General features: G+C 45.6%; 1 protein-coding gene across 1 annotated transcript; it reads left to right on the top strand.

Moving 5' to 3' along the window:
* Positions 1–21,908: 21,908 nt before the first annotated feature.
* Positions 21,909–23,628, top strand: LOC123161926 (uncharacterized). The gene has a single exon (XM_044579738.1). The coding sequence runs from the start codon at positions 22,063–22,065 to the stop codon at positions 23,341–23,343; it is 1,281 nt and encodes a 426-aa protein (XP_044435673.1). The 5' UTR covers positions 21,909–22,062; the 3' UTR covers positions 23,344–23,628.
* Positions 23,629–23,718: the final 90 nt, after the last annotated feature.

Genomic DNA, 23,718 nt, shown 5'->3' with positions numbered 1-23,718 from the left:
CATCAGGGGTCAGCTTTGAGCCCTTATCTTTTTGCATTGGTGATGGATGAGGTCACAAGGGGTATACAAGGAGATATCCCATGGTGTATGCTCTTTGCGGATGATGTGGTGCTAGTTGACAATAGCCGGACGGGGGTAAATAGGAAGTTAGAGTTATGGAGACAAACCTTGGAATCGAAAGGGTTTAGGCTTAGTAGAACTAAAACCGAGTACATGATGTGCGGTTTCAGCACTACTAGCTGTGAGGAGGAGGAGGTTAGCCTTGATGGCCAGGTGGTACCTCGGAAGGACAGCTTTCGGTATTTGGGGTCAATGTTGCAGGAGGATGGGGGTATTGATGAAGATGTGAACCATCGAATCAAAGCCGGATGGATGAAGTGGCGCCAAGCTTCTGGCATTCTCTGTGACAAGAGAGTGCCACAAAAGATAAAAGGCAAGTTCTACAGGACGGCGGTTCGACCCGCAATGTTGTATGGCGCGGAGTGTTGGCCGACTAAAAGGCGACATGTTCAACAGTTAGGTGTGGCAGAGATGCGTATGTTGAGATGGATGTGTGGCCACACGAGGAAGGATCGAGTCCGGAATGATGATATACGAGATAGATTTGGGGTAGCACCAATTGAGGAGAAGCTTGTCCAACATCGTTTGAGATGGTTTGGGCATATTCAGCGCAGGCCTCCAGAAGCTCCAGTGCATAGCGGACGGCTGAAGCGTGCGGAGAATGTCAAGAGAGGGCAGGGTCGACCGAATTTGACATGGGAGGAGTCCGTTAAGAGAGACCTGAAGGATTGGAGTATCGACAAAGAGCTAGCTATGGACAGGGGTGCGTGGAAGCTTGCTATCCATGTGCCAGAGCCATGAGTTGGTTGCGAGATCTTATGGGTTTCACCTCTAGCCTACCCCAACTTGTTTGGGACTAAAGGCTTTGTTGTTGTTGTTTTTTGTTGTTGTTGATCTCCATCTTTGGGGCTCCATGATCATCATCATCACCGGCATGACACCATGATCTCCATCATCATGATCTCCATCATCGTGTCTCCATGAAGTTGTCTCGCCAACTATAACTTCTACTACTATGGCTAACGGTTTAGCAATGAAGTAAAGTAATTACATGGCGTTATTCAGTGACACGCAGGTCATACAATAAATAAAGACAACTCCTATGGCTCCTGCCGGTTGTCATACTCATCGACATGCAAGTCGTGATTCCTATTACAAGAACATGATCAATCTCATACATCACATATATTTCATTCATCACATCCTTTTTGGCCATATCACATCACAAGGCATATGCTGCAAAAACAAGTTAGACGTCCTCTAATTGTTGTTGCATGTTTTTACGTGGCTTCTATAGGGTTCTAGCAAGAACGTTTCTTACCTACGGCAAAACCACAACGTGATATGCCAATTTCTATTTACCCTTCATAAGGACCCTTTTCATCGAATCTAATCCGACTAAGGTGGGAGACACAGACACCCGCTAGCCACCTTATGCAACAAGTGCATGTCAGTCGGTGGAACCTGTCTCACGTAAGTGTACGTGTAAGGTCGGTCCGGGCCGCTTCATCCCACAATACCGTCGAAACAAGATAGGACTAGTAACGGTAAGCATATTGAACAAAATCAACGCCCACAACAACTTGTGTTCTACTCGTGCATAGAATCTATGCAATAGACCTAGCTCATGATGCCACTGGTGGGGAACGTAGCAAAAATTCAAAATTTTCCTATGAGTCACCAAGATCTATCTATGGAGAGACTAGCAACGAGAGAGAGGAGTGCATCTACATACCCTTGTACATTGCTAAGCGGAAGCGTTCAAGAGAACGGGGTTGAGGGAGTCGTACTCGTCGTGATCCAAATCACCGAAGATCCTAGTGCCGAACGGACGGCACCTCCGCGTTCAACACACGTGCAGCCCGGTGACGTCTCCCACACCTTGATCCAGCAAGGAGAGAGGGAGAGGTTGGGGAAGACTCCGTCCAGCAGTAGCACAACGGCGTGGTGGTGATGGAGGAGCGTGGCACTCCAGCAGGGCTTCGCCAAGCACCGCAAGAGACGAGGAGGAACAAGGATAGGGCTGCGCCTGGAGAGGTGGAAACTCATGTCCTTGGCAGCCCCAAAAACCCCACTATATATTGGGAAAGGGGAGAGGGGGCCGGCCCCCTCCAGATCCCATCTAGAGGGGAGGGGCGGCGGCCAGGAGGGCTGGCTTGCCCCCCAAGCAAGGTGGAGGCGCCCCCTCACCTAGGGTTTTCAACCCTAGGCGCCTTGGGCCCTTGGGGAGAGGCGCACCAGCCCACCTGGGGCTGGTTCCCTCCCACACTTGGCCCACGCAGCCCTCTGGGGCCGGTAGCCCCACCTGGTGGACCCCCGGGACCCTCCCGGTGGTCTGGGTACGTTACCGATAGCACCCGAAACTTTTCCGGTGACCAAAACAGGACTTCCCATATATAAATCTTTACCTCCGGACCATTCGGGAACTCCTCGTGACGTCTGGGATCTCAACCGGGACTCCGAACAACATTCGATAACCACATATATCTATTCCCTATAACCCTAGCGTCATCGAACCTTAAGTGTGTAGACCCTACGGGTTCGGGAACCATGCAAACATGACTGAGACAACTCTCCGTCCAATAACCAACAGAGTGATGTGGATACCCATGTTGCCTCCCACATGTTCCACGATGATCTCATCGGATGAACCACGATGTCAAGTATTCAATCAATCCCGTATACAATTCCCTTTGTCTACCATTATAGTACTTGCCCGAGATTCGATCGTCGGTATGCCGATACCTTGTTCAATCTCGTTACTGGCAAGTCTCTTTACTCGTTCCTTAACCCATCATCCTGTGATCAACTCCTTGATCACATTGTCCACATTATGATGATGTCCTACCGAGTGAGCCCAGAGATACCTCTCCGTCCCACGGAGTGACAAATCCCAGTCTTGATTCGTGCCAACCCAACAGACACTTTCGGAGATACCCGTAGTGCACCTTTATAGCCACCCAGTTACGTTGTGACGTTTGGTACACCCAAAGCATTCCTACGGTATCCGGGAGTTGCACAATCTCATGGTCTAAGGAAAAGATACTTGACATTCAGAAAAGCTTTAGCATACGAACTACACGATCTTGTGCTAGGCTTAGGATTGGGTCTTGTCCATCACATCATTCTCCTAATGATGTGATCCTGTTATCAATGACATCCAATGTCCATGGTCAGGAAACCATGACCATCTATTGATCAACGAGCTAATCAACTAGAGGCTCACTAGGGACATGTTGTGGTCTATGTATTCACACATGTATTGCGGTTTCCGGTCAATACAATTATAGCATGAATAATGGACAATTATCATGAACAAGGAAATACAATAATAACCATTTTATTATTGCCTCTAGGGCATATTTCCAACAGCAGATACTAAGTTTCCAGGTGTGGTTGAATTGACAACTCAGCTGCTAATACTTGAGAATATTCTTTGGCTCCCCTTGTGTCGAATCAATAAATTTGGGTTGAACACTCTACCCTCGAAAACTATTGCAATCGCCTATACTTGTGGGTTATCACCAGCCACCTGTGTGCGAAGCACGTCGGTAGAACCAGTCTCATGAACGTGGTCATGTAATGTCGGTCCGGGCCGCTTCATCCAACAATACCGCCGAATCAAAGTAAGATGTTGGTGGTAAGCAGTATGACTATTATTGCCCACAACTCTTTGTGTTCTACTCGTGCATACCACATCTACACATAGACCTGGCTCGGATGCCACTTTTGGGGAACATAGTATTTCAGAAAAATTCCTATGATCACATAAACTTTGTGTTCTATCTATGTGATGCATAGAAACGAGAGGGGAGAGTGTGTCCATGTACCCTCATAGACCAAAAGCGGAAGTGTATAGTAACGCGGTTGATGTAGTCAAACGTCTTCATGATCCAACTGATCCAAGTACCGAACGTACGGCACCTCCGAGTTAAGCACACATTCAGCTCGATGACGTCCCTCGTGCTCTTGATCTAGTTGAGTACAAGGGTGAGTTACGTCAGCACGACGGCGTGGCGACGGTGATGATGATGTTACCGGCACAGGGCTTCGTCTAAGCACTACGATAGTATGATCGCGGTGTGTAACTGTGGAGGGGGCACCGCTCACGGCTATGGCAAAACTTGGTGTGTTCTAGGGTGCCCCCTGCCCCCGTATATAAAGGAGGAAATGGGGAGGCCGGCCGGCCCTGTAGGGCGCGCCAAGAGTATGGAGTCCTACTAGGACTTCCAAGTCCTAGTAGGAACCCCTTTCCCTTTTTGGAGTAGGAGAGAAGGAAAGATGGAAAGAGAGATGGAGTAGGAAAGGGCAAGGGAGGCGCCGCCCCCTTCCCCTAGTCCAATTCGGACCCATTGGGGGGGCACCTCCTTTGTCCTGCCTCCTCTTTTCCCGTATGGCCCAATAAAGCCCATTACTTCTCCCGGTGAATTCCCGTAACTCCCCAGTACTACGAAAAATACCTGAATCACTCGGAACCTTTCCGATGTCCGAATATAGCCTTCCAATATATGAATATTTATGTCTCAACCATTTTGGGACTCCTCGTCACTTCTGTGATCTCATCCGAGACTCTGAACAAACTTCGGTCATCAAAACACATAACTCATAATATAAATCGTCAATGAACGTTAAGCGTGCGGACCCTACGGGTTCGAGAACTATGTAGACATGATCGAGACTCATCTCCGATCAATAACCAATAGCGGAACTTGGATGCTCATATTGGCTCCTACATATTCTACGAAGATCTTTATCGGTCAAATCGCATCACAACATACGTTGTTCCCTTTGTGATCGGTATGTTACTTGCCCGAGATTCGATCGTCGGTATGTTTATACCTAGTTCAATCTCTTTACCGGCAAGTCTCTTTACTCATTTCATAATGCTTCATCCCGCAACTAACTCATTAGTCACATTGCTTGCAAGGCTTATAGTGATGAGCATTACCGAGAGGGCCCAGAGATACCTCTCTAATACACTGAGTGACAAATCCTAATCTCGATCTATGCCAACCCAACAAACACCTTTGGAGACACCTGTAGAGCATGTTTATAATCACCTAGTTACTTGTGATGTTTGATAGCACACAAGGTGTTCCTCTGGTATTCGGGAGTTGCATAATCTCATAGTCTGAGGAACATGTATAAGTCATGAAGAAAGCAATAGCAATAAAACTTAACGATCATTAGACTAAGCTAACAGATGGGTCTTGTCCATCGCATCATTCTCTAATGCTGTGATCTTGTTCATCAAATGACAACACATGTCTATGGTTAGGAAACATAACCATCTTTGATTAACGAGCTAGTCAAGTAGAGGCATACTACAGACACTTTGTTTTGTATATGTATCCAGATATGTATTAAGTTTTCGGTTAATACAATTCTAGCATGAATAATAAACATTTATCATGATATAAGGAAATATAAATAAAAAATTTATTATTGCCTCTAGGGCATATTTCCTTCACATCTTTCAACTTAGCTTTCTCTAGGAACGCATTAAAATTCAAGGGAATGATAGCACAGGCCATTGATCTACAACATAGATATGCAAAAACTATCAGGACTAAATTCATGATAAATTAAGTTCAATTAATCAAATTACTTAAGAACTCCCACTTAGATAGACATTCCTCAAGTCATCTAAATGATACATGATCCAAATCAACTAAACCATGTTCGATCATCACGTGAGATGGAGTACTCATCAATGGTGAACATCTCTATGTTGATCATATCCACTATATGATTCATGTTCGACCTTTCGGTCACTAGTGTTCCGAGGCCATGCCTATACATGCTAGGCTCGTCAAGTTTAACCCGAGTATTCCGCATGTGCAAAATTGTCTTGCACCCGTTGTATTTGAACGTAGAGCCTATCACAGCCGATCATCACGTGGTGTCTCAGCACGAAGAACTTTCGCAACAGTGCATACTCGGGGCAAAAACTTATACCTTGAAATTTAGTTAAGGGATCATCTTATAATGCTACCGCCGTACTAAGCAAAATAAGATGCATAAAAGATAAACATCACATGCAATCAAAATATGTGACATGAGATGGACATCATCATCTTGTGCTTTTGATCTCCATCACCAAAGCAACATCGTGATCTCCATCGTCACCGGCTTGACACCTTTATCTCCATCGTGGCATCGTGGTCGTCTCGCCAACTATTGCTTCTATGACTGTCGCTACCGCTTAGTGATAAAGTAAAGCAATTACATGGTGTTTGTATTTCATACAATAAAGCGACAACCATATATAAGTCTCCTGCCAGTTGCCGATAACTTTTATAAAACATAATCATCTCATACAACAACTTATATCACATCATGTCTTGACCATATCACATCACAACAAGCCCTGCAAAAACAAGTTAGACGTCCTCTACTTTGTTGTGGCAAGTTTTACGTGGCTTCTACGGGCTTCTAGCAAGAACCGTTCTTACCTACGGCACAAAACCACAACGGTGATTTATCAAGTTTGCTGTTTTAATCTTCACAAGGACCGGCCACAGTCAAATTCGATTCAACTAAAGTTGGAGAAAGAGACACCCGCCATCCACCTTTATGCAAAACTAGTTGCATGTCTGTCGGTGGAACCGGTCTCATGAACGGTCATGTAAGGTTGGTCCGGGCCGCTGAAGGAAATATGCCCTAGAGGCAATAATAAAGTTATTATGTATTTCCTTATTTCATGATAAATGTTTATTATTCATGCTAGAATTGTATTAACCGGAAACATGATACATGTGTGAATACATAGACAAACTGAGTGTCACTAGTATGCCTCTACTTGACTAGCTCGTTTATCAAAGATGGTTATGTTTCCTAGCCATGGACAAAGAGTTGTCATTTGATTAACGGGATCACATCATTAGGAGAATGATGTGATTGACTTGACCCATTCCGTTAGCTTAGCACTTGATCGTTTAGTATGTTGTTGTTGCTTTCTTCATGACTTATACATGTTCCTATGACTATGAGATTATGCAACTCCCGTTTACCGGAGGAATACTTTGTGTGCTACCAAACGTCACAACGTAACTGGGTAATTATAAAGGTGCTCTACAGGTGTCTCCGAAGGTACATGTTGGGTTGGCGTATTTCGAGATTAGGATTTGTCACTCCGATTGTCGGAGAGGTATCTCTGGGCCCTCTCGGTAATACACATCACTTAAGCCTTGCAAGCATTGCAACTAATGAGTTAGTTGCAGGATGATGTATTACGGAATGAGTAAAGAGACTTGCCGGTAACGAGATTGAACTAGGTATTGAGATACCGACGACCGAATCTCGGGCAAGTAACATACCGATGACAAAGGGAACAACGTATGTTGTTATGCGGTTTGACCGATAAAGATCTTCGTAGAATATGTAGGAGCCAATATGAGCATCCAGGTTCCACTATTGGTAATTGACCGAAAACGTGTCTCGGTCATGTCTACATAGTTCTCGAACCCGTAGGGTCCGCACGCTTAAGGTTTCGAGGACAGTTATATTATGAGTTTATGTGTTTTGATGTACCGAAGGAGTTCGGAGTCCTGGATGAGATCGGGGACATGACGAGGAGTCTCGAAATGGTTGAGACGTAAAGATCGATATATTGGACGACTATATTCGGACTTCGGAAAGGTTTCGAGTGATTCGGGTATTTTTTGGAGTACGGGAGAGTTACGGGAATTCGCCGGGGAGTATATGGGCCTTATTGGGCCATACGGGAATAGAGGAGAGAGGCCGAAAGGAAGGAGGCGCGCAGCCCCCCTCTGGTCCGAATTGGACAAGGGGTGCAGCCCCTTTTCCTTCCTCCTCTCCCCCTCTTTCCTTCTCTCCTACTCCAACAAGGAAGGGGGGAGTCCTACTGCCGGTGGGAGGGGGACTCCTCCTGGCGCGCCCTCCTGGCCGGCCGACCCCTCCCCCTGGCTCCTTTATATACAGGGGCAAGGGGGCACCTCTAGGCACAACAACAATTGATCCCTTGGATCTCTTAGCCGTGTGCGGTTCCCCCCTCCACCATAGTCCTCCTCCATAATATTATAGTGGTGCTTAGGCGAAGCCCTGCGACGGTAGAACATCAAGATCGTCACCACGCCGTCGTGCTGACGAAACTCTCCCTCGACACTCGGCTGGATCGGAGTTCGAGGGGCATCATCGAGCTAAACGTGTGCTAGAACTCGGAGGTGCCGTAGTTTCGGTGCTTGATCGGTCGGGCCATGAAGACGTACGACTACAACAACCGCGTTGTTCTAACGCTTCCACTTTCGGTCTACGAGGGTACGTGGACACACTCTCCCCGCTCGTTGCTATGCATCACCATGATCTTGCGTGTGCGTAGGAAATTGTTGAAATTACTACGTTCCCCAACAGTGGTATCCGAGCCTAGGTTTTATGCGTAGATGTTATATGCACGAGTAGAACACAAATGAGTTTTGGGCGATACAAGTCATACTGCTTACCACATATCATATTTTGGTTCGGCGGCATTGTTGGATGAAGCGGCTTGGACCGATATTACGCGTACGCTTACGCGAGACTGGTTCTACCGACGTGTTTTGCACACACGTGGCTGGCGGGTGTGAGTTTCTCCAACTTTAGTTGAACCGAGTGTGGCTACGCCCGGTCCTTGCGAAGGTTAAAGCAGCACTAACTTGACGAACTATCGTTGTGGTTTTGATGTGTAGGTAAGAACGGTTCTTGCTCAGCCCGTAGCAGCCACGTAAAATTTGCAACAACAAAGTAGAGGACGTCTAACTTGTTTTTGCAGGGCATGTTGTGATGTGATATGGTCAAGACGTGATGCTATATTTTATTGTATGAGATGATCATGTTTTCGAGGAGTCACATAGGACGTAGGAGGAGTGGCAAGTAGGTGATTATGCGCCTATGAGCTATGACTTGTTTAAGGAATACAAGATTTAGGGTTGGACCATATGAGTTTGATGTTAACCCCACATGTTATAGGAGTTATTTTCATTTATTAATTTTTTCTGGGTATCCATTGGGTTACCCATGGGCACTATTTCTTACCCATGCCCTACCCATATATTTTGCGGGTACGGGTCCCCATTATCCATGGGTACAAAATCTCTCCAAGTCTTGCACATACCCATTGTTTTCGGGTAGGGTACCCACGGGTACCCATACCCATGGGCAAAACTACCATCCCTAGGAACCATATGGTTGTCGCTTTATTGTATGAAATGCAAGCGCCCTATAATTGCTTTACTTTATCACTAAGTGGTAGTGATAGTCGTAGAAGCAATAGATGGCGAAACGACAACGATGCTACGATGGAGATCAAGGTATCGCGCCGGTGACGATGGTGATCACGACGGTGCTTCGGAGATGGAGATCACAAGCACAAGATGATGATGGCCATATCATATCACTTATATTGATTGCATGTGATGTTTATCCTTTATGCATCTTATCTTGCTTTGATTGACGGTAGCATTTTAAGATGATCTCTCACTAATTATCAAGAAGTGTTCTCCCTTAGTATGCACCGTTGCGAAAGTTCTTCGTGCCGAGACACCACGTGATGATCGGGTGTGATAGGCGATACATTCAAATACAACGGGTGCAAAACAGTTGCACACGCGGAATACTCAGGTTAAACTTGACGAGCCTAGCATATACAGATATGGCCTCGGAACACGGAGACCGAAAGGTCGAACGTGAATCATATAGTAGATATGATCAACATAGTGATGTTCACCATTGAAAACTACTCCATCTCACGTGATGATCGGACATGGTTTAGTTGATTTCGATCACGTGATCGCTTAGATGACTAGAGGGATGTCTATCTAAGTGGGTGTTCTTAAAGTAATATGATTAATTGAACTTTAATTTATCATGAACTTAGTCCTAGTAGTATTTTGCAAATTATGTTGTAGATCAATAGCTCGCGTTGTTGCTTTCCTATGTTTTTGCTTCCCTATGTTTTTATATGTGTTCCTAGAGAAAACTATATTGAAAGATGATAGTAGCAATGATGCGGACTTGGTCCGTGATCTGAGGTTTATCCTCATTGTTGCACAGAAGAATTATGTCCTTGATGCACCGCTAGGTGACGGACCTATTGCAGGAGCAGATGCAGACGTTATGAATGTTTGGCTAGCTCAATATGATGACTACTTGATAGTTTTGTGCACCATGCTTTATGGCTTAGAACCGGGACTACAAAAACGTTTTTGAAACGTCACGAAACATATGAGATGTTTCATGAGATGAAATTGATATTTCAGACTCATGCCCGTGTCAAGAGGTATGAGACCTCTGACTAATACTTCGCCTAAAAGATGGAGGAGAATTGCTCAACTAGTGAGCAAGTACTTAGATTGTCTGAGTACTACAATCACTTGAATCAAGTGGGAGTTAATCTTCCAGATAAGATAGTGATTGGCTGAGTTCTCTAGTCACCATCACCAAGTTACTGGAACTTCGTGATGAACTATAATGCAAGGGATGTCAAAAACGATTCCCAAGCTCTTCGTGATGCTGAAATCGACGAAGGTAGAAATCAAGAAAAGAGCATCAAGTGTTGATGATTGACAAGACCACTAGTTTCAAGAAAAGGGCAAAGGGAAAGAAAGGGAACTTCAAGTAGAATGGCAAGCAAGTTGTCACTCCCGCGAAGAAGCCCAAAGCGGGACCAAAGCCTGAAACTGAGTGATTATACTGCAAAGGAAATGGTCACTAGAAGCAGAAATGCCCTGAATATTTGGTGGATAAGAAGGATGGCAAAGTGAACAAGGGTATATTTGATATACAGGATATTGATGTGTACCTTACTAGTGTTTATAGTAGCCCCTAAGTATTTGATACTTGTTCGGTTGCTAAAAATTAGTAACTCGAAACAGGAGTTACAGAATAAACAGAGACTAGTTGAGGGTGAAGTGACGATGAGTGTTGGAAGTAGTTCCAAGATTGATATGATCATCATCACACACTCTCTATACTTTCAGGATTAGTGTTAAACCTAAATAAATGTTATTTGGCGTTTGTGTTGAGCATAAATATGATTTGATCATGTTTATTGCAATATAGTTATTCATTTAAAGTCAGAGAATAATTGTTGTTCTGTTTACATGAATAAAACCTTTGATGGTCATACACCCAATGAAAATAGTTTATTGGATCTCGATCGTAGTGATACACATATTCGTAATATTGATGCCAAAAGATGCAAAGTTTATAATGATAGTGCAACTTATTTGTGGCACTGCCGTTTGGGTCATATCGGTGTAAAGCGCGTGAAGAAACTCCATAAAGATGGAATTTTGGAATCACTTGGTTATGAATCATTTGATGCTTGCGCACCGTGCCTTTTGGGAAAGATGACTAAAACTCCGTTCTCCGGAACAATGGAACGAGCTAGTGAATTATTGGAAATAATACATACTGATGTATGCGGTTCAATGAGTATTAAGGCTCGTGGCGAGTATCGTTATTTTCTGACCTTCACAGATGATTTGAGTAGATATGGGTATATCTACTTGATGAAACATAAGTCTGAAATAGTTGAAAGGTTCAAAGGATTTCAGAGTGAAGTGGAAAATCATCGTAACAAGAAAATAAAGTTTCTGCGATCTGATCGTGGAGATGAATATTTGAGTTACGAGTTTGGCCTTCAGTTAAAATAATGTGGAATAGTTTCACAAACTCATGCCACCTGGAACGCCACAGCGTAACGGTATGTCCGAACATCGTAACCGCACTTTATTGGATATTGTGTGACCTATGATGTCTCTTACCGATTTACCACTATCGGTTTGGGGTTATGCATTAGAGACAGCTGCATTCACTTTAAACAGGGCACCATCGAAATCCGTTGAGACGATGCCTTATGAACTGTGGTTTGGCAAGAAACCAAAGTCGTCGTTTCTTAAAGTTTGGGGCTGCGATGCTTATGTGAAAAAAAGTTTCAACCTGATAAGCTCGAACCCAAATCGGAGAAGTGCGTCTTCATAGAATACCCAAAGGTAACTATTGGGTACACCTTCTATCATAGATCCGAAGGCAAGATATTCGTTGCTAAGATGAATCCTTTCTAGAGAAGGAGTTTCTCTCGAAAGAAGTGAGTGGGAGGAAAGTAGAACTTGATGAGGTAATTGTACCTTCTCCCAAATTGGAAAGTAGTTCATCACAGAAATAAGTTCCAGTGATTCCTACACCAATTAGTGAGGAAGCTAATGATGATGATCATGAAACTTCAGATCTAGTTACTACAAAACCTCGTAGGTCTTCCAGAGTAAGATCCGCACCAGAGTGGTACGGTAATCCTGTTCTGGAAATCATGTTACTAGACCATGATGAACTTACGAACTATGAGGAAGCAATGATGAGCCCAGATTCCGCGAAATGGCTTGAAGGCCATAAAATCTGAGATAGGATCCATTTATGAGAACAAAGTATAGACTTTGGTTGACTTGCTTGATGATCAGCAAGCCATGTTAAATAAATGGATCTTCAAGAGGAAGACGGACACTGATATTAGTGTTACTATCTATTAAGCTCGACTTGTTGCGAAAGGTTTTTGACAAGTTCAAGGTGTTGAATATGATGAGATTTTCTCACTTGTATCGATGTTGAAGTATGTCCGAATCATGTTAGCAATTGCCACATTTTATGAAATCTGGCAGATGGATGTCAAAACTGCATTCCTTAATGGATTTAGAGTTGTATATGATGCAACCAGAAGGTTTTGTCAATCCTAAAGGTGGTAACAAAATGTGCAAGCTCCAGCGTTCCATCAATGGACTGGTGCAAGCATCTCGGAGTTGGAATATACGCTTTGATGAGTTGATCAAAGCATACGGTTTTATACAGACTTTTGGAAAGGCCTGTATTTACAAGAAAGTGAGTGGGAGCACTACAGCCTTTCTGATAAGTATATGTGAATGACATATTATTGATCGGAAATGATGTAGAATTTTCTGGAAAGCATAATGGAGTGTTTGAAAGGAGTTTTTCAAAGAAAGACCTCAGTAAAGCTACTTACATATTGAGCATCAAGATCTATTGAGATAGATCAAGACGCTTGATAAGATTTTCAATAAGTACATACCTTGACAAGATTTTGAAGTAGTTCAAAATGGAAGAGTCAAAGAAAGAGTTCTTGCCAGTGTTGCAAAGGTATGAAATTGAGTAAGACTCAAATCCCGACCACGTCAGAAAATAGAAAGAGAATGAAAGTCATTCCCTATGCATCAGTCATAGGTTCTATCAAAGTATGACATGCTATGGACCAGGCCTATTGTATACTCTGCCCTAGTTTGGCAAGGGATTACAATAGTGATCTAGGAGTAGATCACTGGACATTGGTCAAAATTATCCTTAGTAGAATAAGGATACGTTTCTCGATTATGGAGGTGATAAAAGAGTTCGTCGTAAAGAGTTACATCGATGCAAACTTTTACACCGATCCAGATGATTCTAAGTCTCAATCTGGATACATATTGAAAGTGGGAGCAATTAGCTAGAGTAGCTCCGTGCAAAGCATTGTAGACATAGAATATTTGCAAAATACATACGACTCTGTAATACGACAGACCCGTTGACTAAACTTCTCTCACGAGCAAAACATGATTATACCTTAGTACTCTTTGGGTATTAATCACATAGCGATGTGAACTAGATTATTGACTCTAGTAAACCCTTTGGGTTTTGATCACATGACGATGTGAACTATGGGTATTAATCACATACAAATGTGAACATTGGTGTTAAATCACATGGTGATGTGAACTAGATTATTGACTCTAGACAAGTGGGAGACTGAAGGAAATATGCCCTAGAGGCAATAATAAAGTTATTATTTATTTCCTTATTTCATGATAAATGTTTATTATTCATGCTAGAATTGTATTAACCGGAAACATGATACATGTGTGAATACATAGACAAACTGAGTGTCACTAGTATGCCTCTACTTGACTAGCTCGTTTATCAAAGATGGTTATGTTTCCTAGCCATGGACAAAGAGTTGTCATTTGATTAACGGGATCACATCATTAGGAGAATGATGTGATTGACTTGACCCATTCCGTTAGCTTAGCACTTGATCGTTTAGTATGTTGCTGTTGCGTTCTTCATGACTTATACATGTTCCTATGATTATGAGATTATGCAACTCCCGATTACCGGAGGAACATTTTGTGTGCTACCAAACATCACAACGTAACTGGGTGATTATAAAGGTGCTCTAAAGGTGTCTCCGAAGGTACATGTTGGGTTGGCGTATTTCGAGATTAGGATTTGTCACTCCGATTGTCGGAGAGGTATCTCTGGGCCCTCTCGGTAATACACATCACTTAAGCCTTGCAAGCATTGCAACTAATGAGTTAGTTGCGGGATGATGTATTACAGAACGAGTAAAGAGACTTGCCAACAACGAGATTGAACTAGGTATTGAGATACCGACGATCGAATCTCGGGCAAGTAACATACTGATGACAAAGGGAACAACGTATGTTGTTATGCGGTTTGACCGATAAAGATCTTCGTAGAATATGTAGGATCCAATATAAGCATCCAGGTTCCGCTATTGGTTATTGACCGGAAACGTGTCTCGGTCATGTCTACATAGTTCTTGAACCCGTAGGGTCCGCATGCTTAAGGTTTCGATGACAGTTATATTATGAGTTTATGTGTTTTGATGTACCGAAGGAGTTCGGAGTCCCGGATGAGATCGGGGACATGACGAGGAGTCTCGAAATGGCCGAGACGTAAAGATCGATATATTGGACGACTATATTCGGACTTCAGAAAGGTTCCGAGTGATTCGGGTGTTTTTTGGAGTACCGGAGAGTTACGCGAATTCGCCGGGTAGTATATGGGCCTTATTGGGCCACACGGGAATAGAGGAGAGAGGCCGAAAGGAAGGAGGCGCGCAGCACCCTTCTGGTCCGAATTGGACAAAGGGTGCAACCCCCTTTTCCTTCCTCCTCTCCCCCTCTTTCCTTCTCTCCTACTCCAACAAGGAAGGGGGAGTCCTACTCCCGGTGGGAGGAGGACTCCTCCTGGCGCGCCCCTCCTGGCCGGCCGACCCCTCCCCCTGGCTCCTTTATATACGGGGGCAAGGGGGCACCTCTAGGCACAACAACAATTGATCCCTTGGATCTCTTAGCCATGTGCGGTGCCCCCCTCCACCATAGTCCTCCTCGATAATATTGTAGCGGTGCTTAGGCGAAGCCCTGCGACGGTAGAACATCAAGATCGTCACCACGCCATCGTGCTGACGGAACTCTCCCTCGACACTCGGCTGGATCGGAGTTCGAGGGACGTCATTGAGCTGAACGTGTGCTAGAACTCGGAGGTGTCGTAGTTTCGGTGCTTGATCGATCGGGCCGTGAAGACATACGACTACATCAACCGCATTGTTCTAACGCTTCCGCTTTCGATCTACGAGGGTATGTCGACACACTCTCCCCGCTCGTTGCTATGCATCACCATGATCTTGCGTGTGCGTAGGAAATTTTTGAAATTACTGCGTTCCCCAACAGCCGTTTCATCCAACAATACAGCTGAATCAAACTAATACATTGGTGGTAAGCAGTATGACGATAACCACCCACAACTCTTTGCGTTCTACTCGTGCATATCATCTACGCATAGACCTGGTTCGGATGCCACTGTTGGAAAACGTTGCATGCAATTTCAAAAAAAATCCTACGCTCACGCAAGATCTATCTAGGAGATGCATAGCGATGAGATGGGGAGAGTGTGTCCATGTACCCTCGTAGACCGAAAGCGTAAGCGTTTTCTTAACGCGGTTGATGTAGTCGAATGTCTTCTCGTTCCGACCGATCGAGTACCGAACGTACGGCACCTCCGAGTTCTGCACACGTTCAGCATGATCACGTCCCTCGAGCTCTTGATCCAGTAGAGGGTCGAGGAAGTAGATGAGTTTCGTTAGCACGATGGCATGGTGACGGTGATGGTGATGTGATCCGTGCAGGGCTTCGCCTAAGCACCGCGAGAATATGACCGGAGGCGTAAACTGTGGAGGGGGCACCACACACGGCTTGGAGAAATTGGTGTGTCCTCTAGGGGCGACCCCCCGTATATAAAGGAGGGAGGGAGAGGAGGCAGGCCCCGCACCCCAAGTGGGAGGAGTCCCACTTGGGCTCCTAGTAGGATTCGCCCCCCCCCCTTTCCTTTTACCGAAGGGGGAAAGGGGGAAGGAGAGGGAGTAGGAGAAGGAAAGGGGGGCGCCGCCCCCTTCCCCAGCCCAATTCGGAACCCCCCTTGTGGGCTGGTTAGCCTCCCTCCTATGACCCATATGGCCCATATCTTTCTCCGGGGGGTTCCGGTAACCCCTTCGGTACTCCGGTATGTACCCGATACATTGCGGAACCCTTCCAGTGTCCGAATACTACCTTCCAATATATCAATCTTTACCTCTCGACCATTTCGAGACTCCTCGTCATGTCTGCAATCTCACCCAGGACTTCGAACAACCTTCGGTCACCAAAACACATAACTCATATAATACATATCGTCATCGAACGTTAAGCGTGCGGACCCTACGGGTTCGAGAACTATGTAGCCATGACCAAGACACCTCTCCGGTCAATAACCAATAGTGGAACATGTATGCTAATATTGGTTCCCCCATATTCTATGAAGATCTTTGTCGGTCGAACCGCTATGTCAACATACGTTATTCCCTTTGTCATCGATATGTTACTTGCCCGATATTCGATCGTCGGTATCTTCATACCTAGTTCAATCTTGTTACCGCCAAGTCTCTTTACTCGTTCCGCAGTGCATCATCCTGCAACTAACTCAGTAGTCACATTGCTTGCAAGGCTTCCTATGATGTGCATTATCGGGAGGGCCCAGAGATACCTCTCTGATACTCGGAGTGACAAATCCTAATCTCGATCTATGCCAACCCAACAAACACCTTCGGAGATACCTGTGAGCATCTTTATAATCACCTAGTTACATTGTGACGTTTGATAGCACACAAGGCATTCCTGCGGTGTCTGGGAGTTGCATAATCTCATAGTCGGAGGAATATATATTTGACATGAAGAAAGCAGTAGCAATAAAACTAAACGATCATTATGCTAAGCTAATGGATGGGTCTTGTCCATCACATCATTCTCCTAATGATGTGATCCCGTTCATCAAATGACAACACATGTCCATGGCTAGGAAACTTAACCATCTTTGATCAATGAGCTAGTCAAGTGGAGGCATACTAGGGACACGGTGTTTTGCCTATGTATTCACACATGTATCAAGTTTTCGGTTAATATAATTCTAGCACCAATAATAAACATTTATCATGAATAAGGAAATATAAAATAACAACTTTATTATTGCCTCTAGGGCATATTTCCTTCAGTATGTGTGTGTGCGCGCGTGTGTGTGTGTGAATGAGAGAGAGATAGATAGATAGAGAGATAGATAGATAGATAGAGAGAGAGAGAGAGAGAGAGGCCACACCCTGCTCCCATCGCTTTTCCATTTCATTTTCAAAATAGAATGGGGAAATTGTAAGATTTTTTGTAACACTCACATGGCATTTTTTTACAGAGCATGACAAGTTTGTGAGAACAATTGGATTGTTATCATCACATGGCAGTTTGTGTGTGTGTGTGGGGGGGGGGGGTTGTTCATTGAAAGTTGTCTTTTTTCCGACAATTGTACTGTTTCTAAAACTTTGCCATGGCAATTCATACATATAATGGCATTTTCTGTTGTATGCCACTTTTGTTTGTAGAGCTTAGTATGGCCTTTTTTACATCCATGGCAAATTACTTGTATGAACCATGACAATTTTTATAACGTACCATGACATATTTAATATGTACTTTGCCATGGTATTTTTTGTGTCACTGGTGAAAAATGTTTGTGTACATGGCATCTTTATTGTACAAACCATGGCATTTTTATTTCAAATATCATGGCATTTTTAATATGCATCTTCCATTGCATATTTAATAGGTATCACGTGGAAGTTTGTAGAGGGGGTTTGTTCATTGAAACTTGTCAATTTTTTCGACAATTGTACCACTAGTTCTATAACTTTTCCATGGTAATTCATACATACCCTGGCATTTTTCATTGTATGGAACTTTTCTTTGTTGACCTTATTATGGCCTTTATTACGTTCATGGCAAATTATTTGTACAGGCCATGGCAGTTTTTTAAAACATAACATGGTGTATTTAATATATACTTTTGAAGGAAATATGCCCTAGAGGCAATAATAAAGTTATTATTTATATTTTCTTATATCATGATAAATGTTTATTACTCATGCTAGAATTGTATTAACCGGAAACTTAGTACATGTGTGGATACATAAGACAAAACAAAGTGTCCCTAGTATACCCCTACTTGACTAGCTCGTTAATCAAAGATGGTTATGTTTCCTGACCATAGACATGTGTTGTCATTTGATGAACGGGATCACATCACTAGAGAATGATGTGATGGATAAGACCCATCCGTTAGCTTAGCATAATGATCGTTAAGTTTTATTGCTATTGCTTTTTTCATGACTTATACATGTTCCTCTAACTATTAGATTATGCAACTCCCGAATACCAGAGGAACACCTTGTGTGCTATCAACGTCACAACGTAACTGGGTGATTATAAAGATGCTCTACAGGTGTCTCTGAAGGTGTTTGTTGAGTTGGCATAGATCGAGATTAGGATTTGTCACTCCGTGTATCGGAGAGGTATCTCTGTGCCCTCTTGGTAATGCTCATCACTATAAGCCTTGCAAGCAATGTGACTAATGAGTTAGTTATGGGATGATGCATTACGGAACGAGTAAAGACACTTGCCGGTAACGAGATTGAACTAGGTATGAAGATAACTACGATCAAATCTCGGGCAAGTAACATACCGATGACAAAGGGAACATCATATATTGTTATGCGGTTTGACCGATAAAGATCTTCGTAGAATATGTAGGAACCAATATGAGCATCCAGGTTCCTCTATTGGTTATTGATCGGAGATGTGTCTCGATCATGTCTACATAGTTCTCGAACCCGTAGGGTCCGCACGCTTAACGTTCGATGATGATTTGTATTATGAGTTATGTGTTTTGGTGACCGAAGTTTGTTCGGAGTCCCGGATGAGATCACGGACATGACGAGGAGTCTCGAAATGGTCGAGAGGTAAAGATTGATATATTGGAAGGTTATGTTCGGGCACCGGAATGGTTTCGGAAAGATTCAGACATTTTTCGGAGTACCGGGCGGTTACCGAAACCCCCCGGGGGACTATTGGGCCTTCATGGGCCCTAGTGGAGAAAGGAGGCCGGTGGCCAGGTGGAGGCGCACTTCCCCGAAGCCCAAACCGAATTGGACTAGGGGTGGGGGGCGCAGGCCCCTTTCCTCTTCTCCTCCACCTCTTTCCCCTTCCTGGCTTCTTCGGAAAGGAAGGAGGAATCCTACTAGGACTCGGAGTCCTAGTAGGACTCCCCCCTGGTGCGCCCCCTCTAGGCCGGCCGCCTCCTCCCCCTCCTTTATATACAGGGGCAGGGGGGCACCCCAAAGGCACATCAGAGATTCTCTTAGCCGTGTGCGTGGCCGCCTCCATAGTTTACTCCTCCGGTCATAGCGTAGTAGTGCTTAGGCGAAGCCCTGCGCGGATCACATCACCATCACCGTCACCACGCTGTCATGCTGACGAAACTGTCCCTCGACCCTCTGCTGGATCAAGAGTTCGAGGGACGTCATCGAGCTGAACGTGTGCTGAACTCGAAGGTGCCGTACGTTCGGTGCTAGATCGGTTGGATCGTGAAGACGTTCGACTACATCAACCGCATTTACATAACGCTTCCGCTTTCGGCCTACGAGGGTACGTGGGCACACTCTCCCCCTCTCGTTGTGATGCATCTCCTAGATAGATCTTGCGTGATCGTATGATATTTTTGAAATTGCATGCTACGTTTCCCAACATTTTTGCCATGGCAATTTTGCGTCAGTAGTGAAAAATGTTTGTGTAAATGGCATTTCTATTTCAAATATCATGGGGTTTCTAATATGCATCTGGCATGGCATTTTATGTCTGATTTTGTTTTTTGATTGTTCATTTGATTTTGCCACGACAAGTTTAATAGGCATATGCCATGTAAGGGAGCATTTTTTTTTTGCCATGGCATTTTCATAAAGGATAAGATGGCACGTTTCATAAATCTTTATGTACTTGCAAACTTGGCATTGTTTCCTCAAAAGCATGACAAAATTTTCTACGATGTCATGGCATTTTCCATAAATCCATGGCAAAACATTTTTTTGATGTTTTTGCCATGGCATGTTTATTTATTAAGAGCATGTATTTTTATTCTTAAGACATGTCCCTTTTATTGTTTAAGAGCATGTCATTTCTCTATTAAGAGCATTGAAATTTTCATCTATAGCATGGTAATTTTTCTTTTTGGTATGATACTTTTTATTTTTGAAAATACAAAGCTCGGAAGTTTTTAAATATTTTTTGCATCGTAGGTTTTTTAGTGTCATGACATTTTTATTATATCAATCACGACTTTTTTTTTGCTTTTTAAAATTTGCCATGTACGGCTCTCACACGATAGCATTTTGAGCTAAAATACTGTTATTTCTTCATTTTGGCAGACTAGTAGTTTTTTATGTACATATCATGGCAAAAAGTCATATTTTTTTGATGTGATTCTTTGTTTTAGACAAATAAAATACACAGTATGGCATATTTTCTATAATTGTATCATTGCAATTTGTTTGAATTATTTTTGTTTTTCTGGGATGTTAGGCCTGCTACTTTTTTATAGCGGCTATAACCTGGGCATTATTCCGGCCCATTTTTCTATCCTCCCGCACATGATGCTTTGGTAGCGACATATTACCTAGGGTTTGCAAGGGGTTCACGTTGGGGCAGATCCCACAACGAACATTCCTCAGATATTATGGTCTAATAACTTAGGTGGTGCAAACGTATCCAAATTCCTAAAACCATTGGAAAAAGTTAAACCCAAACGTTTACGACTACATTTTGAAACAAAGATGGTTGAACTCAAACATTTGATGTGAACTAACATATTAACAACACATTCGTTCCTAAAATTTCGTTAATTTCTCCTCCTCTTTCGAGCCTACATTGGCCAGACAATAAGGTGGGAGGTGCAAACGTATCCATTTTTCCCTAAACAATTGGACACATTAAAATGAAAACTTTTCCAACTAAATTTTGATACTCAGAAGGTCGGTGTCGAACCTTTGATGTGAACTAGTAACATATTAACATCACATTCTTTTCTTAAATTTCGTCAAGTCCGATTCCTCTTTCAAGGTTACATTGGTCATATAATAAGCTGGGAGGTGCAAACATATCCAAATTCCCAAAAACCATTGAACAAATCAAAACCCCAACGTTTCCACCTGCATTTTGAGACAAAAGATGGTCGAACTTGAACCTTTGCTTTGTACTCACATATTGACAGCCTATTCTGTCCTTAAATCTCGTTATTAATTCTACCACAATCTGAATTTCCCCTCCCCCAAGGCTACCTTGGTCAGATATAAACCCAGCATAAAAATTCATTCCCAAAACCATTGAACAAAACCCCATGTTTGCTGCGCTCGGCTGGCCGTAGCTGTACCGATCCGGCCGGTGCCGTTTTTTACAAACGAAAACCCGCAACCCGACGAGCCTGCCGCGCCTGTATTTTGCCTCTGCGCGCACCCGTAAGGACCACACCGCAATCTGCTTTCCACGAACCGGACCCCGTCCAGCCAGCCAGCCAGCCAGCCCGGTTCGCCCGCCAGCGCACCCAAACGGCACATTTTCACCGTGACCCCGCCCCGCTTATATATACACGACGAGCCTTTACCAGAATCCTTTACCCCGGCTCGCTCCCGCTCCCACCCCCACCTACACGAGATTCGCCGCAGTCTGTCGTCTGGCTAGTGTGAGAGTGCGATCTGCAGATTAGCGTGCGCGTGTGATCCCGCCCGTGGATGCGCCTAGCTTGCCGCCGGCAATGACCTCCGCCGTCGCGAGTAGCCTGGTCCCTGCGGCAGCAGCCGCGCCCACGTATGGCTGCCGCGCCTCGTTCGGCCGCGATGCGCCCGAGGAGGCGCCGGCTGTCGTCGTGTCTTCTGCTTCTCCCGTGCACCCCGCCGTGGCCGCGCCCGCGATCTCCAAGGACTTCATCGACTTCGAGTTCAGCCTCGGCGGGGGCGGCTGCACCACCAGCATGCTTCCCGCGGACGAGCTCTTCGCCGACGGGAAGCTGCTCCCGCTCCGCCGGGCTGATGCTTCTGCTGCCGCCGCGCCAGAGCCGGAGCCTGCCGCCGCGCCGCGTCCGCCCCGGCTGGAGGCAATGCCGGCGTCTCCGGAGCCGATGAAGCCGATCCGCGGCGGCACGGCGGCTGGCGCTGCCGACCAGTACGTGTTCTCGCCCAAGGCGCCCAGCTGCTCGAGCCGGTGGCGCGAGCTGCTCGGGCTCAAGAGGGCGGCCACAGCCCAGAGCCCGAGGACGCCCTCGCAGCCGCAGTCGCCGTCGCCAGCGGCCGCATTGGCGAAGACTCCCGGGAGAACGACGACGACGACGGGCTCGTCGGCGGCGAGGTCGCTCAAATTCCTCCTGCAGCGGAGCAACGGCGGGCGGGCGTCCACGGGCACCGCGTCGGACCTCGCGTCGGCGCCGCTCCTCCGCGACAGCTCCGACTCGGAGGCCTCGCTCTCGCTCGCCTCCTCCCGCTTCTCGCACTCCTCATCCTCGTCCTCCTCCGGCCACGACCACGACGATGTCAACCCGCGCTTCTCCCTCGACTCCGCCGCCGACCCCAACCCTCCCCGCCTCCGCCTGGTCCGCTCCTCCCACCGCCACTCCACCTCCAGCCGCGCGGCCCACAGCCCCGCGCGCCGCCGGCCGTCGCCGCCCAGGCAGGACGCGTCCAGGTGCCTCTCCGTGGACTCCCCGCGCATGAACTCCTCGGGCAAGATCGTGTTCCAGCAGGGCCTGGAGCGCAGCTGCAGCTCCCCGTGCAGCCTGCACGCGGCGGCGAGGTCGCGGTCCATGGCCCGTGCCGTCGACCGGTCCTACTCGTCCGGCGTCCGCGTGGCGCCCGTGGTGCTCAACGTGCCGGTCTGCTCGCGGCCGGTGTTCGGCTTCTTCAAGGACAAGAAGGAGTCGGCAGCCAGCAAGGACTCGTCGTCTCTGAGGTCGTCGTCGCGGTCGTCGACCCTGGGCCGGAAGACGGCGCCGACGCCGACGCCGCAGCGGTGGAGCGGCGAGCTGCCGAGGCCCTGCGGGTGATCTGCCGGAAGAGACTGCGATCGAGGGCGTCGTCGTGCATGGATAGCGACGGGCTAGGTTAGGGACGCAATGATGGATGCATAGCGCTTTGTTGGGGTTTTAACTGATTTGGTTTGTTCTTTGGGGTGCTGATGAGAAGGTCTAATCAATTGACTGTTTTTCTTTTCTCTTGACTGTAAATTTGGAGTTTTGCTCTTCTCCTCAATCCTCAAGGCCGTTGTAGCTAGCGCATCTGATTCTGATTTGGTTGTTTGCAAGAAAAAAGATCACAAGATGTTTTTCCAACCGGATGCTGTTTTTGAAGAGATCCACACTCTTGTCATTGTTCAAACCAGCAGATGCACCGATCGATCGAGCTGGCACAGCGCTGTTACA

Source organism: Triticum aestivum, chromosome 7B (assembly GCF_018294505.1).
Source record: "Triticum aestivum cultivar Chinese Spring chromosome 7B, IWGSC CS RefSeq v2.1, whole genome shotgun sequence".
NCBI classification, from domain to species: domain Eukaryota; kingdom Viridiplantae; phylum Streptophyta; class Magnoliopsida; order Poales; family Poaceae; genus Triticum; species Triticum aestivum.
This window is presented reverse-complemented; position numbering and strand designations above follow the sequence as displayed.

Bases quoted from the DNA above. Each gene is read 5' to 3' on its own strand.
- LOC123161926 (XM_044579738.1), top strand. From the start codon at position 22,063: ATGACCTCCGCCGTCGCGAGTAGCCTGGTCCCTGCGGCAGCAGCCGCG.